General features: G+C 34.2%; 1 protein-coding gene across 11 annotated transcripts in view; it reads left to right on the top strand.

Moving 5' to 3' along the window:
* The window catches only part of LRBA (LPS responsive beige-like anchor protein), a 722,446-nt gene that overhangs the window by 286,774 nt on the left and 420,437 nt on the right, over window positions 1–15,235 (top strand). For 10 of the 11 annotated variants that reach the window (XM_038558983.1, XM_038558984.1, XM_038558982.1 and 7 more), the window contains one exon: window positions 9,401–9,509. In XM_038558983.1, the coding sequence (XP_038414911.1) occupies window positions 9,401–9,509 (109 nt within the window). Of the gene's footprint in view, window positions 1–2,820; window positions 2,847–9,400; window positions 9,510–15,235 lie in introns of those variants that run through there. The other variant, XM_038558992.1, reaches the window with a different exon arrangement.

The following is a 15,235-nucleotide window of genomic DNA, read 5'->3' as shown; positions in this document are numbered from 1 at the left end:
GACAGAATATTATCTCTCTGCTTACCTCTCTTTGTCATGAATATCCATCTTGAAAAATAAACGTGAAAGAGTATTTTGGTTCTCTTCAAAATATAACACATTTTTTGGATACTCTTCATGACTTTGTTCATACTGTTTCCTGGAGTGTCCTTCCCTTTCCTTATTGCTTTTGCCCTTTATTTAAGGCTCATCGTTATACTCTGGCTCTCTATTGTTTTGTTTTGTTTTTTTAAAGATTTTATTTGAGAGAGAGAGAGGGAGAAGCAGACACCTTGATAAACAAGGAGCCAGACATTGGGCTCATCTCAGGAATATGAGATCATGGCCTGAGCCAAAGGCAGAAACGTAACTGACTGAGCCACTCAAGTGCCCCTCTATTGGTGTTTTCTAAATTTTTAATTTTTTTTTATTTGAGGAGTTCATAGTCCTCTTTGCTTCTACTGAACTATGATAGCATATGTATTCATATATAGTATTTTATTATCATTGCTGCATAACAAATTACCACAAACATTACAGTTTATTATCTTATCTATTATTTATTTATTTATAAATATTTATTTAAGAGAGAGAGAGAGAGCATACATGCATGCACACATGCTGGGCAGGGTGGGGGAGAGTCAGAGGCAGAGAGAGAGGAAGAAAGAAACTCAACCTGACTCCTTGCTAAGTGCAGGACTCCATCTCACTGCCCTGAGATTACCACACTGAGACCAGGACCTGAGCCAAAACCAAGAGTTAGATGCTTAAACCGACAGTGTCATCCAGGCACCCCCAAAGTTTAAAACAACATATATTTGCTTTTTTATAATTTTTGTGTGCCAGGTGTTTGGGCACAGCTCAACTGGATCCTCTACTTAGAATTTCATACATTTGTAAAGGTGTTGGCCAAGCTGTGTTCATCTCTGGAACTTGGATTCATTTTCTAAACTCATATTGTTGTTGGAATTTAGTTTCTTTTATTTGTAGGACTGGGTTCCCCATTTTCTTGCTTGCCGTCACTAGCATCCAGTCTTAGCTCCTAAAGGCTGTCTGTAGTACTTTGTCACATGGTCCTCTCATAACATGGTTGCTTACTTTTTTTAAGGATGGCTGTAGAATTTCCTCTAGTCAGCTAAAGTAGAGCCTTCTAACGTAACATGTCACAAGAGTGACTATGCCTTTACTTTGGTGTGTAAAGTAATCTATTTAAGGAATGACTATCCCGTCATCTTTGCTATATTCTGTTTCCTAGAAGCAAGTCCCAGATTTTGCCCAGGTTAAATTAAGTATGATGGGATAGAAGACCTTGACTCATTGGAGGTTACCCTGGAGTTTGTCTATCACAGCACTTGCATTAGAGTTTACAGCTGGAAAGAACCTCAGGATATTCTCTTCTCCCCAACTAAAATATAAGAAAAGCCTGTCTTCAGTGCTTAGCCTAGTCTTTATATTGTAGTAGATGTTGTGTAGATATTTGATAGGGATTCAAAAGACAGGGAATTATGTACAAACATGTTAGAAGGTCAGAAGATGCATTCAGTTAAAGTGTAAATGAAGTGATAAAGACTTGATTTTTAGAACATTGGCTGTGAAATATAGAGCATAAATTAAACCTGGAAATATTACAGAGGAAATACTGACAATATTTGCTGATTGATTAAGGGGCCTGTAGGAAGGTGGTAGGAAAGAGGGAGGAGACGAGAATAACTTTGAGGTTGCTTGGTTGGGGACTGGGAGGATGGTGTGTCTTTGACTAATCAATTCAATTAATGTTTGAGTGCTGTGAGGCAATATATTGATGTTAATTCACGATGTGGTTTTTTGTCTCTGGAGAGAAACTAAGAAGAACAACCAGTATTTCATGTTTATACTTATGAAAGCCCTTGCTTTCTCTATCTATAGAGTCATAGGAAGTTATTCATTAGCTGATTTTACACTTGCACTAGGGATTATTTTTATCTGTAATGCCTGAATGTGTACTATTTAGTAATATTTTGAAAAATACTCTAATGATCTTACCCCCAAATCATAACACATCACATTAACTTCTGAAGTGGCTGGGAGATAGTTTGGGGATTATGGAGAAGGTATGACAGATTTGGAATCAAATTATAAATAGTATATACGAACTTAATAGAGATATGAAGGGGTGCTGCGGTGGGTGGCTCAATCATTTAAATGTGTGACTCTTGGTCATCATCTCAGGGTCGTGAGATCAAGTCCTGAGTTGGGCTCCGGGCTAGGCATGGAGTCTGCTTAAGATTGTCTCTCTCTCGGTCTCTCTCTTCCCCTTTGCCCTTCCTGCTTCTTGTGTGTGCAGAGATCTTTGTCTCTCAACAAAACAAAACAACAACCAAATAAAGATGTGGAAAAAGTGGTAGAAGAACAGAAAGCTTTTCTATTTTCTTTAAAGATATTCTGGTTTTCTTTTAATTATTCCTTCTTGTAAAACTTCAAAGAACAGAGAAATAAGGGAGGAAAGCAGACCTACTTTCTAGAGCAGGGGCTGGCATACTTTTTTGTAAAAGGCCATATCGTAAATGTGTTAGACTTTCTAAGACATCATTGACAGGCCATATTTGGCCCACAGGCCCTATTTTGCTGAACTAATTCTAGATAAATGGCAGTTTGGGGTATTTTCTTTAATATTTTTTCCAAACTCATATTGTACATGATATTCTTTTAGTTTTCTTTTCTCACTTAACAATATATTGTGGAAATCCTTTTGTTGTCAATTCAGAAGAATATCTCATTATAGGTTTGCATATCTTGGTTCTTTTAGGTTTTCACCTTTAAAAACTGTTTTAGTGAAATACCTTGTGTGCACACGTGTGTTTCTGCACTTGAGGGAACATGTTCATATGGTAAGTTAGAAGGAGTGTAATCATTGCTTTGTATCAAAGTCTATGCATATTTTATTGACATTTTGATTAGAATATTAAAATATTGCTACCAGGAGAGACAAGTATCTGTTTATAGACATACCATTGTTGATGACTGTTGTTGGGTCTAACTTTTGTAGGCATTGTATAGTTGCAGTTTAGGTAATTTATGCTATTAAATAAAAAAAAAAAATCTTAATCCTGCTCAACCTTTCTTTCCACTTTTAAAGAAAGAAGCTTAGAAGACCTATACATAGCAAACATGTTCAGAAGCATTGTATTTATATGAAATGAATCATTCTGTTAATATTCATGGTAGGTAAATGGTGTTATGAAAGTATTCATTAAAAATGGGACAATTATTCTTATATCCAGAGTATTTTGCTGGGAAGTTTAGAACTGTTATCATTACTAAAGCTCCATATTAGTCATTACATGGAAATGTCTTAGGTGGCACTAAAGTTAAACCATCTCTTAAGCTCTTGTTTTCTAATACCATACATGAACTAAAAAAATTTTTTATACAAAATGATTCTTATAGTGTATATTGTACTTTTGTACTATTTTTTTAAAAGATTTTATTTATTCATGATAGTCACAGAGAGAGAGAGAGAGGCAGAGACACAGGAGGAGGGAGAAGCAGGCCCCATGCAGGGAGCCCGACGTGGGATTCCATCCCAGGTCTCCAGGATCGCGCCCTGGGCCAAAGGCAGGCGCCAGACCACTGCGCCACCCAGGGATCCCTGTACTATGTATATTGTACTTTTGTTACTATTGTACTTTTGCTCAACATTGTTAGTGAAATTAATTTTGTTATGTATAACATTAGTTGATTTTTTTGGTACTTACTGCTTAGTATTTTATTATATGAATATACTATTTTAATCCATTTTACTCTTAGTGGTCACTTGAGTAGTTGCTAGTCTTGGCTATTATAAGTAAAGTTGCTATAAACTTTTTTTCGGGCAGCCCTGGTGGCTCAGTGGTTTAGCGCTGCCTTCAGCCTAGGGTGTGATCCTGGAGACCCGGGATCGAGTCCCACGTTGGGCTTCCGGCATGTAGCCTGCCTCTTTCTCTCTCTCTCTCTCTCTTTCTCTCTCTCTGATTAATAAATAATAAAATCTTTAAAACAAAAAAACTTTTTTTCATACATTGTGTGATTATGAGAGTCCCTGTTGCTTTATATCCTTGCCAAAATTTGAAAATAACTTAAAAAAAAATATAGTAATTCTGGTGGTGTGTCGTACAGTTTATGGTTTTATTTGTATTTCTCTGGTGACTAGTAGTCTTGAACACCTTTTCATGGATTTATTTGCATTTTGGAAATCTTTTGGGAAGTGCTTATTCATGCATGTACTTCGCTCATTTAAAAATTATGATTATTGTCTTTTATTTGTAAGAATTCCTTATATAAGATGTAAGTTCCATGTTGATTATAAGTATTCCAAATGTATTCTCCCTTTCTTAAGTATATCTTTTAAATCTCTTAATAGTGGCTTTCATAAGCACAAATCTTTAATTTTAAAGAAGTCCAATATATCAGTATTTTATGTTGTATTTTTTCAAGAAATCTTTAAGTCATGAAGATATTGTTGTACATGATCTTATGAAAGCTTCTAGAAGTGTTTAGTTCTTGTCTTTGATCAATTTGAAATTGATTTGTTATGGTTTGAGATAGAAGTCAAGGTTAATTTTGTTTATATGATTATGATTGATTGTTCCCGGACCAGTTACTGAAAAATCCCATCTCCTTCCTCCTTATTGCAATAGTACCTTTATCTTAAATCTGGTGAGCACATATGTGTGAATCTGTTTCTGGATGTTCTCCTCTGAAGGATTGGTCTGTTTATCTCTGTTTGCCCCAATACTATGCTATCTTGATTAATGGCCCAGTACTACATGGTCTCGATCTTTATAATAAGCCCTAATATTTGGTAGTATTAGTCCTCTGTTATAATTGTTATTTCTTCTCTTTCCTCCTCCTCTTTAAGAATGTCTCAGCTATTCTTTGTCTTTATATTTTCATATAACTGTCAGAATCAACTTGTCAAGTACCACAGAAAGACCTGCTAGAATTTTGACTGGGATTTGTTATAGCTATACATCACTTTATGGAGAATTGATATCTTTACAATATCACTTTCACTTTCATGAACATGATATCATTCTTTAATTTCTTTAAGTGTTCTTTAACTTCTCTCAGCATTCTTTTTATTAATATAGAATTCTAGCACATTTGGTTAGTTCCTACATATTTTGATGATTTTTAATGCTTTTGAAAGTAATACTTAAAATTATTTCCACTTTTTGGGTAACTACTAAATAGAGTGTAGTAGATTTTTATTTATTTTATCACTTATAGTGATCTAGGTCACTTCAGTCTAGTGATCTTCCTAAATTCAATTAGTAATTTTAATTGTTTACATATTTTTTTGGATTTTATTAATTTTTTAAAAGAACCAACTTTTAAGTTTATTGATTTTCTAAAGTGCATTTTTATTTCATAATTAATTTCTACTTTTTAAAAATTTCAATATATTGAATTTTCTGTGATCTCCTTCTCATTTGTTCAGTTGAATACTTAATATATTTTCAGAGTTTCTTCTATATTCAGTGTATAAATTTCTCTCCAACCATAGATTTAGCAGAATCCCACATTTTGATTTGATGTTTTCCAATATCTTTCAGTTCAAAGCATTTACTAATTTCCATTATCAAGTTTTCTTTCATGCATGGGTTATTTAGAGGTATATTCATAAACTTCAAATATTGGTGGGAACAAGAGTTATTACTTACTGCTGCATCAACAAGTATTAGCAAAATCTGGCCTTAAAGCAACACACACTTATTATCTCATAGTTTCTGTTGATTAGAATTCTGGGCATGACTTGTTTGGCACCTCTGCTTCAATTTCTCTTATAAGCCTGTAGCTAAGGTGTTTGTGGGCTGCAGTCTCATCTGATATTTGGGGAAGTATCTGCTTCCAAGTTCATCTGGTTGTTGGCAGGATTTAGTTCTTTGTGAGTTTCTGAAATTGCGTTTCACTTCCTTGCTTGTCATTGTCTGAAGAATGTACTCAGCTTCTCACCACATGGGCTTCTCCACAGGCAGCTCATAACATGGCAGCTTTCTTCAGCTAAGCCATCAGGGTAGAGATTCAATAGAGAGAGACAACTAGTAAAATGGAAGTTTGACTCTTACGTAATGTAATAATGGAAATGGTATTTCTTCAATGTTACTGTGTTTTTTGCTTAGATGGATGCCATAGCTCCTGTCCACAATCTAAGGGAGAGGATTAAATGAGTCTGAGGACACTAGAAAGTTGGGAAAGTTGTAGGTCATCCTAGAGTTTCTTTGCTCAGAATGTTCTGTTATTTTTTTTCTAATTTAGTTCTACTGTGTAGAATGCACTCAGTATGACTTCTTCCTTTAAAATTCATTACAGATTTCTTTGTGACCCCACATTTTGCCTGTTTTGTATATGATCCATGTTTTCATGATAAGAATATTCTTCACTTAAAGGCTATAATGTTATGTGTCCATTTCATCAGGTTTGTAATCACATCTTAAAATAGGCTATAGCTTTATATCTTCTACACCCAGTTGTAAATCACATTCTTAAGAACATTTATAAATTTATATTTATAATTATTATATTATAATTATTAAAATTTAAAATAAATACATTTGAAGTATTTATTGTTTTACCTCTAATTTTGTTTCTTAAAGCCAACTTTTTCTTATATTAATAAAAGTACATTAGTCTTCTTTCACTATTTTTCAAGTTGTTTATATTTTTGAAAAATTACGTTCAACATTTGTTAAAACCTTTATTGAAACTTTTATGTTTAAACAGCACATACTTTAAAAAAAATCTACTTGACATAATTATTAAATCTGTTCCCTTCCTATATATTTCTGAGGTATTTTGGTTAAAACTTACCTTCTTGTTATTTGTACCCTTTTTATTTGCTCCATGTTTTGTGTGTTCTTTTTTTCCCTTCTTTTGAGGTAAATGTTTTTTGTTAACCAGTTTTTTTTCTATTGGTGTATTGGTTATACATTATTTTAGATAACTTTAGTGGTTGACTAGGGATTGAAATGTGAATATTAGAGTTGTTAACATCCTAAATAGTTTCTTTCACCAATTCATAGACAATGAAAGAACATTACAACACTAATTCCTTTTAATTTCTTTTGCTTTGAGTGCTGTTATACATTTAAACATTATGACATTTTTGAATTTTAGAAGTCATTATTATAATTGTTGTAAACATTCAGTATTCTTTTAGATTTACCCATGTTGACTTTTTCTTTTGTTTTCTACTTCATTGTGTTACATCAATCTGATATTATTTTCCTTGTCTGAAAAACTCCCTTTAGTGTGGATTGTCTGCTGACAATTTCTTTCTGTTTTGTTTGTCATTAAATGTGCTTATTTTATTTTTGCCTGAGAGGAAAAATTTTTCCTCTGTCCTCTTAGGTTCGTTCTTTGGGGGCCTGTGAAACAAATTCAGAAAAGATTAGTAAGAGAAAAGACAGCTTTTTAAATTCATGGATGTTGAAGAGAATTCATAGAAAAATGTCACTTGAAGAGATTAAATTTTGAGGCTTTATACTATCTTAATAGGTGAGGGGGAAGAAAGAAGGGCACTTAGGGGAAAACAAATGACTTTAAAGAAAAATAAACGAACCCTTAGGAGAATAGATGGGAGATAAGATAGTTTTGTGACAATATCCCTTTAGGCAATTTCCTATCCAGGTGCTGACTTCTAAGTGTCTATGTAATAGAAGTCATTCTTTCCTGGTTGAGAAACTTCAGTGGAGAGGACTTGTGACAGATGAATTCTTTTGGGAGACTGTACTCCTAGGCAGATAAGGGAGTTTCAGAAAAAAAGACTCTTCATAGTGTTTATATTCTGGATACTTTCACTTTTATTGTTAAAAGGTGTTTTTTGGGGGTATAGCATTCTTAGCTGCTTTTTTTGTTTAGCACTTGATAGAGGTTATTGCATTCTTATCTGGCTTCCATCAGTCTTATTCTTGCTCTTTTGAAAGGGGGGGGAAGGGGAGTGCCCTTACCTCTTCCATTTTCTCCCTCTCTCTGGCTGCCATTAAGATTTTTTTCCTCTGACAGTTTTATTATGATTTGACTAGGTGTGGTATTCTTTGATCCTACTTGGAGTTTGTAACACTTCAACATATGGATCAATGTTTTTTTCCCCCAGTTTTCAAAAAATGTTGCCCATTATCTCTTCAAATATTGTTCTTTTTGAATTGTCTTCTTTCCTTACTTCAGATACGTTCATGTTAGACCTTTTTATCATGTTCTGTGTATCTGTTATTTATTTTTCTTACCATGCTTCTGTTTAGTTGTCATTGACCTATTCTTCAGTTAAGTACTTCTTTATTTGAGTTTAATATTAATAAGCTGGTAAATATATTCTTAATTTCATGTTTGTTTTGTTGAGTAGTTTTAGAGTTTGCAATCTCTACTGGAATTCTTTTTCTTAGAATCTGTTGTCCTGAACTGTAACTACATTTATTTCAGTGTTCAGATATGAAACTTTACTATCTTGATTGTCTAAGTTGGCTTCTGTTTGGTTTTCATTCCTTTATTGTCTCTTGCCATTTCTGTTAACTGGTGATTGACTGTTGGAAATTATATTTAAAATTACAGGGGTAAGTGTAAGTCTGTAGGTGATGATATCTTCCACTAAGGATTTCCTTTGATTTCTGATTAAGAGTTAGACTAGGTGCTGATTATGTTAATTTAGGACTGAGTTGTTTCAAAGCTAGAGAGTTTTAAATATTTGTGAGAGGTTGCCCTATTTCATTTGTTTGGAATAGAGTTCTCCTGTATTGGTATGTCTATTTTTCTTCTCATCTTGTGAGATTTTGAAATTTTTGTTTCGCTTTTAGGCTTTCACATAATCTAAGTACAACTCACTATAATGTTGTTTGAGAGTCTGTTTTTGTGTCTCTGAGGTCTGGTCTGTTCTATTTCCTAAGATATACTTGGGTTCCTTCTCTAAGCCTGGATAATCCACTAGGATCCCTCCACCCTGGCAGTTTATAACATTCAATTTTTGTCTCCCTAGCTCGCTCTGTAAGACTGTTTCTGTTTAGCTTCTCTATTTCCACCTGTGAAAAGTAAATGTTTCAATGAGAAAAGTCATGCTGAATGTCTTCTGTGTGCTTTCTTCTCTAAGATCTTGGCTCCTTAAATCGTGGCTGCCTTGTAAACTCTCCAGTACCTTAAAAAAGACTAAAACACAAATTTAATCCAGCAGTTTTAGTTTTTGTTGGATAGCTAGTTGGATAAAAGCTATTCTGCTATTGCCAGAAGGATAACTTTTTGCTGTTATATCCTTTAATTATTTAGAGTGACATAATGGCATTTCATTGGACATGATGACAGAAGAGGAGAGTAAACATCCTTTCCTTCCCCAATAACAAGATACATTGACTTTGAGCAGTGATTAATCATATGAGTGTATACATTTATTTATTTGACAGTATTCATCTCTTTATAGGTTGCTTAGCCAAACAATGAAGGATCATCTAGTAAGAGTAGCAAATGAAGCTGAATTTATCCTGAGCAGGCAACGAGCAGAGGATATTCACAGACATGCAGAATTTGAGGTAGGTGAAACATGGTTGGTTTGAGGAACTTGCCATTTTTAATGGTAACTGTGGGAAACTGCATAGGTAAAATGGTCTATATATCATATAGATATATCACATATCATCAAAAAATTACATATTTTTGAGAGTCATGGGGAATTCTGGAAAGATAGTAGTACAGTTATCTGTAGCACTCTGTTCTCAACTCCATTTTATCTACAAATTTCTCATGGCAGCTTCTATGTTTGGTTGACCTCATCTTAACCATATAAGTGGGTTTTGGCTCAAAAATTCCAATAATGTGAGTAGTGAAGGACTTCTGGCCTCTCTGGGCAAGGCAGAGCTAGTTAACCAGAAATGACAACCAAGCAGAAGAAAAATTGCTTTGGTAGAGAAAAGATATTCCAGGTTTTAGGGAGAAGCTGAAACTTAAGTTCATGAAGTTTCTTTACCCTTGAGGTTTGAGACCATGCTAACATTTGTAGCTGAGGAAATGAGGGAGCATACAGCTTTTTTGTTTGGTTTTGAGTCCTCACAGAGGGGAACAGTGACAGACTCATCTTGGGGACCACTACTTATCTTAGCAGTTGTGCATGAACACATGTAATAAATGTGAATTCACAGGGGGAATTTAATGGTGCTGTGGCTATATAAATTACCAAAATTCACACCTAAAGTGAAGTAGAAAATTTGACACATTTACTAAGAATTAAAAAAGTTAAAAAGTACCATTTGAATTGTTTAGAAAATGTTAAAGCAGATAATTCAGATGTTGCTGATTCTTCTGATACATTAAAAAAAGATGCACTCCCAGAACATTTTATACAACTGTCACAACATGAAAAAGACACTGGAAAAATAAACTCTAGAAGACCAATTTCATGTCAGAATACGGGTATGAAATTCTAACTAAAACTTGAACCAACAATTTAACAATATAAGGAAAGAATTATATAGTGTGACTACTTAGAATTTACTCATGGAATCTAAAGATGGTTTAATATTAAGATATTTACCTACAAAATAAATTATCAACAAATTAAAAATTGAAAACTTATGTGAAGGTATCAATAAATGTAGAAGGAAGCAAATGATAAATTTTAGCAACTAGCCCTAATAAAACAGAAAAATATGTATATAACAGTCTAAATATGATAAACTTTACTAAACATCATTTTAAATGGAGAAAGCTATTTTTATTAAAATCAGAAAAAAGTGATACCTACTGTCACCATTACATAAAATTTCTTGGATGTTTTTGTAAGTGTAAAATATAGTTAATGTAAATGCAAGAAAAGAAGACATAATAAGAATTTCAATGTCAATGTTACCCATAGCAATTTACACGTTTAATGCAATCCCTATCAAAATACCATGGACTTTCTTCAGAGAGTTAGAACAAATTATTTTAAAATTTGTGTGGAATCAGAAAAGACCCTGAATAGCCAGGGGAATTTTAAAAACGAAAACCATGTCTGGGGGCATCACAATGCCAGATTTCAGGTTGTACTACAAAGCTGTGGTCATCAAGACAGTGTGGTACTGGCACAAAAACAGACACATAGATCAATGGAACAGAATAGAGAACCCAGAAGTGGACCCTGAACTTCATGGTCAACTAATATTCGATAAAGGAGGAAAGACTATCCACTGGAAGAAAGACAGTCTCTTCAATAAATGTTGCTGGGAAAATTGGACATCCACATGCAGAAGAATGAAACTAGACCACTCTCTTTCACCATACACAAAGATAAACTCAAAATGGATGAAAGATCTAAATGTGAGAGAAGATTCCATCAAAATCCTAGAGGAGAACACAGGCAACACCCTTTTTGAACTCGGCCACAGTAACTTCTTGCAAGATACATCCACGAAGGCAAAAGAAACAGAAGCAAAAATGAACTATTGAGACTTCATCAAGAATAAGAAGCTTTTGCACAGCAAAGGATACAGTCAACAAAACTAAAAGACAACCTACAGAATGGGAGAAGATATTTGCAAATGACGTATCAGATAAAGGGTTAGTTTCCAAGATCTATAAAGAACTTATTAAACTCAACACCAAAGAAACAATCCAATCATGAAATGGGCAAAAGACATGAAGAGAAATCTCACAGAGGAAGACATAGACATGGCCAACACGCACATGAGAAAATGCTCTGCATCACTTGCCATCAGGGAAATACAAATCAAAACCGCAATGAGATACCACCTCACCCCAGTGAGAATGGGGAAAATTAACAAGGCAGGAAACCACAAATGTCGGAGAGGATGTGGAGAAAGGGGAACCCTCTTGCACTGTCGGTGGGAATGTGAACTGGTGCAGCCACTCTGGAAAACTGTGTGGAGGTTCCTCAAAGAGTTAAAAATAGATCTGCCCTACGACCCAGCAATTGCACTGCTGGGGATTTACCCTAAAGATACAGATACAATGAAACGCCACGACACCTGCACCCCAATGTTTATAGCAGCAATGTCCACAATAGCCAAACTGTGGAAGGAGCCTCAGTGTCCATCGAAATATGAATGGATAAAGAAGATGTGGTTTATGTATACAATGGAATATTACTCAGCCATTAGAAACGACAAATACCCACCATTTGCTTCAACGTGGATGGAACTGGAGGATATTATGCTGAGTGAAGTAAGTCAATCTGAGAAGGACAAACATTATATGTTCTCATTCATTTGGGGAATATAAAAAATAGTGAAAGGGAATATACGGGAAGGGAGAGGAAATGTGTGGGAAATATCAGAAAGGGAGACAGAACATAAAGACTCCTAACTCTGGGAAACGAACTAGGGGTGGTGGAAGGGGAGGAGGGCGGGGGGTGGGGGTGACTGGGTGACGGGCACTGAGGGGGGCACTTGATGGGATGAGCACTGGGTGTTATTCTGTATGTTGGTAAATTGAACACCAATAAAAAATAAATTTATTAAAAAAAAGAATTTCAGATTGCTAATGCTGTGGTACAGGAAAAATCTAAGAGATTCTTAAACATTTTTCTACTAGAATTAATAGGGACTTTGGTGAAATTATTGGCTGTAAGATTAATGTGCAAAAAATTGTATCATTTGATGACTGAGCAGCAGTGGTCAGTATAAATGGAAATCAATAATAAAGTCTGTTTCCAGTTAAGAGAAAAATACTGTTTTGGGTCAAATTCTCTAAGAATGAAGTTAGTGTTTGGAACAAAACTATAAAAGCTTAATACAAAACAAAATATAAACTACTAGAAAGTCATTCTACGCTGGATCGTATCTGTTGCTCTGTGTGTGTGTGTGTGTGTGTGTGTGTGAGAGAGAGAGAGAGAGAGAGAGAGAGAGAATCATTGTTTTATTTTGAAATAAATGGTTACTTCTAGAAAGGTTCTGAGTAATACAAGAGCTATTCACCCTTCTCCTACATTCTGTGATCTTAAAGTTCTATTACATTTGCTTTTCTCCCCCTTTTTCTGTTTTTCTGAATTTGAGAGCAAGGTGAAGTCAGAGGGATCTTCTATTTTTAATTTTTTCAGTGAGAATTTCCTATGCCTTTTTTCTGTTTTAATTCTACAGTTATTAAATCAGAAAATTAACGTTGGTTATAACCTGTATAACACTAGTTATTATTTAATCCACAGTCCTTATTCATGTTTTCTCAGTTGTCTCCATAATGACCTTTATAGTCAAAATTGAATAATTTTAATGTCACAAAAATGTCAGTTTTTCTCACATATGTAAAGTCAGTGCAATATCCATTAGCATACCACTCATTAGAAAAACAGTGGAGTAATTTAATACCTTAATATCCTTTTAAAAATATCCAAATATTAAGTACTTCCCAATTATATATTCAGATATCTAAATATCCAGTTAATATGGGAAAATAAATGCCTTTATATAGCCCTAAGATTTATGAAAAAGAATACTGAAGATGTACTTGCCTTTCCAGATATACAGTACTAATTAATATTATAAAAGACAGCATATACAAAAAAAATCTTCCCCGTGAAATAATGAAAGATGACATAGTACATGTAATTGGGAAATATTTGGAAAACTATAAAAGTGGAAATAAGGTATATGAGGGAAAATTCTGAGGAAGACAGATGCTTAGCAAGTGTAAAATTGTAAAACTTAACAGCTGTTACTACACATAACACTGTAAACTGAGGAAAGATATCAGCAACATGTGAAGACATAATGGAGTATGGAAAGATTGATAAACTAATATGTTCACTATATTATTAATTTTTATGAAATGATAAGAGAAAAATAACCCAAAGATTCAGAGAATTTGAACAAGAATTTCATTGAAGAATATAAGTAACCAGTAATATATAAAATGATAAAAACAAATATTAAAGGAAATGTAAACTTCAGAAATCATGATCTTTCATTTCTTTATTCTTAGATTGGGATAAAGTAATGAGTAATAAGTAAATATAGTGATGTACTGCTGAAGGAGATAGTGTAGGTGGCCAGTGGTATTTTTTTTATGTTTTTAGTGGTAATATACATTTTAAATGTATAAATACATAAGGCATTCTGGCCATATGTATTTTGATAATTATATAGACACACAAATACTCATTTGCCCACTAATCCTATTCTATCAGTATATCATTTGGAAATATAAAGTATAAGTATATAAGGATATACGAAGAAGGCTTTTTATTGCAGCTTTGTATGTAAACTCTAAGAGTTACATACAAAGCTCTAACAGAAGGAAAAGTCTCTGTACAGGAAAAACCCAGTAGTTTCTCAAAGAACAAGAAGTTTATAAATTATGAAAAAGATTACCTGGTCAGTCGCATATTTTTTTTTAAATAAGAGGTTTATTCATGCAATTGTTTTTTAAATTGCATATTTCAATTCACAGCCCATTATGAAAACTGAGGACATTAGTCCTCTCATATTTTTTTCATTATTTTTCTGTTCACTCTCCAAATTTTAAAGTTGTACTTTAATTTTCATGTTGTCTAAATATATAACATTCATGTTTTACAATCACAATTCTTTTTTTATTGGAGTTCAATTTGCCAACATATAGCATATCACCCAGTGTTCATCCCGTCAAGTGCCCCACTCAGTGCCCATCACCCAGTGACCCCAACCACTCGCCCACCTCCCTTTCACCACCCCTTGTTCATTTCCCAGAGTTAGGAGTCTCTCATGTTCTGTCACCCTCTCTGATTTTTTCACTCCTTTCCCGTTTATTCTCTTTCACTATTTTTTATATTCCCCAAATGAATGAGACCATATAATGTTTGTCCTTCTCCGATTGACTTATTTCAATCAGCATAATACCCTCCAATTCCATCCACATTGAAGCAAATGGTGAGTATTTTTTGTTTCTAATGGCTAAGTAATATTCCATTGTATATATAGACCACAGCTTCTTTATCCATTCATCTTTCGATGGACATCGAGACTCCTTCTACAGTTTGGCTATTGTGGCCATTGCTGCTATACACATTGGGGTGCAGGTGTCCCGGCATTTCATTGTATCTGTATCTTTGAGGTAAATCCCCAGCAGTGCAATTGCTGGGTCGTAGGGCAGATCTATTTTTAACTCTTTGAGGAACCTCCACACAGTTTTCCAGAGTGGACGTACCAGTTCACATTCCCACCAACAGTACAAGAGGGTTCCCCTTTCTCCACATCCTCTCCAACATTTGTGGTTTCTTGCCTTGTTAATTTTCCCCATTCTCACTGGGGTGAGGTGGTATCTCATTGTGGCTTTGATTTGTATTTCCCTG

Source organism: Canis lupus, chromosome 15, assembly GCF_011100685.1.
Source record: "Canis lupus familiaris isolate Mischka breed German Shepherd chromosome 15, alternate assembly UU_Cfam_GSD_1.0, whole genome shotgun sequence".
In the NCBI taxonomy this organism is placed as follows: domain Eukaryota; kingdom Metazoa; phylum Chordata; class Mammalia; order Carnivora; family Canidae; genus Canis; species Canis lupus.
Note: the sequence above shows the minus strand (reverse complement) of the source record. Positions and strands in the feature narration are given on the sequence as shown.